Consider the following 1456-nt stretch of genomic DNA (forward strand, 5'->3'; position numbering starts at 1 on the left):
GATCTGTCACTAAATTACCTCAAAATCAGTTAGAGATAGGTATTAGCGTCGCGTCCTTTGCTTTCCCTCAGATTCACATGATCTCTTTTTTAAACACTTTAAAAAGCTTTAAGTTTCCTTAACCCCAAATCCCTAAATAGCCATCACTACCCTTTTCTTTGTAATCAGGAAAAAGAGTATCTGAAGTACAAATCAGGAGTTCGCTTTGCCCGAATAACAATAAACATTTTTAAAATGTACGCTTAAGGCAATGGCAGTAATAAAAGAAATATGCAGAGGCGGCTGTAGCAAATAATGGGCTTGCAAAATGCAAGTGCTTAACAAAAAGCAGTCCGAATCTCTATTGCAATATACAGCACTCCAATAAATTACACAACACTTGCATAAGCTGCAGAAATAACGCAGGACAAGACTTACACAGATGCCAATCCGCAGCATTTATACACATGCACATGGCAAGAGACAGAAACCAAACACTATCATTCAACTCAGGCAGAAGCGCAATCCTGAGTTTGCCCAGCGTGAGACTGCTCTCTGCGTGTGTGTCTGTGTGCGCGCGTGAGTGTGAGACCCATCCTCTGGGCATTTCCCCTCTTTGGGCAGTTTTGCTTCATTTGTTTCCTATTTCTGCTACATAGAAACTAACTTCCATCTCAACCCCAGCCAGCGCCGCTGAATAGAGCCTGTGCTGCGGCTCCGTGTGCGTCAGATTCCTCCGCGGAACAGTCCCCGGCCCCCTCCCTCCCGCTATCGGCCTTCACAGAGAAAGCGCCTTCCATCCAACCGGCAGCTCTGGCTCCGACATCTTCTCCAACTGGAAATAAATAAATAAATCGAACTCTCTGCAAGGGAGGAGGAGACTGGGGTCGCGCCGCTCTGGGTGTGGGAGCGTTAGAGGTGAGGGGCCGAAGGCACTCCTTTTTTGCGCCGGGGGCGGGGGCGCGGGCCGAGGACAGGGCCGCGAAGGCAGCGAGCGGACTCTTTTCTGCGGCGGAGGGATTCGCGGCGGACGCGACGGCGGCGTCTGTAGCCGCTGCCTGAGAGTTGTTGTTTCCTCCTCCTCCTCCGCCTCCGCCGCCGTTGGTTGAATGGTGGAGCCGAGGCTCGGCTCGTGAACACACAGTGACAGCTATAGGGCAGGCGGCGGCACCGTCCCCGCTTCCCCTCGGCGGCGGGGTGCCCCGCCGGCGGCCCTGAAGTGACCCATAAACATGTCTTGTGAGAGGAAAGGCCTCTCGGAGCTGCGATCGGGTAAGTCGGGGGCTCCCGGGGCCGCTGGCACCGGGCGATTCCGCCCGCGGTCCCCCGCCCCCCCGGCTCCCGGCCGCTCAGCCTGTGTGTCTCCCTGTTCCTCTCTCCCGCGCAGAGCTCTACTTCCTTATCGCCCGGTTCCTGGAAGATGGACCCTGTCAGCAGGCGGCTCAGGTACGGCGACGCGCGGCGCGGGCCGGGCCGG

The 1456-nt window shown here is 55.6% G+C and overlaps 1 protein-coding gene across 1 annotated transcript in view; it reads left to right on the forward strand.

The window, feature by feature from the left end:
- Positions 1–1211: 1211 nt before the first annotated feature.
- The window catches only part of LOC103206189 (pleckstrin homology domain interacting protein), a 203020-nt gene continuing 202775 nt past the window's right edge, over positions 1212–1456 (forward strand). Inside the window, exons 1-2 of the mRNA XM_007951632.1 lie at positions 1212–1251; positions 1367–1429. Coding sequence (XP_007949823.1) covers positions 1212–1251; positions 1367–1429 — 103 coding nt within the window. The remainder of the gene's footprint in view (positions 1252–1366; positions 1430–1456) is intronic.

The sequence above is a fragment of the Orycteropus afer genome, unplaced genomic scaffold (assembly GCF_000298275.1).
Source record: "Orycteropus afer afer isolate SDZICR_OR568_19922 unplaced genomic scaffold, OryAfe1.0 scaffold00011, whole genome shotgun sequence".
Lineage (NCBI taxonomy): Eukaryota > Metazoa > Chordata > Mammalia > Tubulidentata > Orycteropodidae > Orycteropus > Orycteropus afer.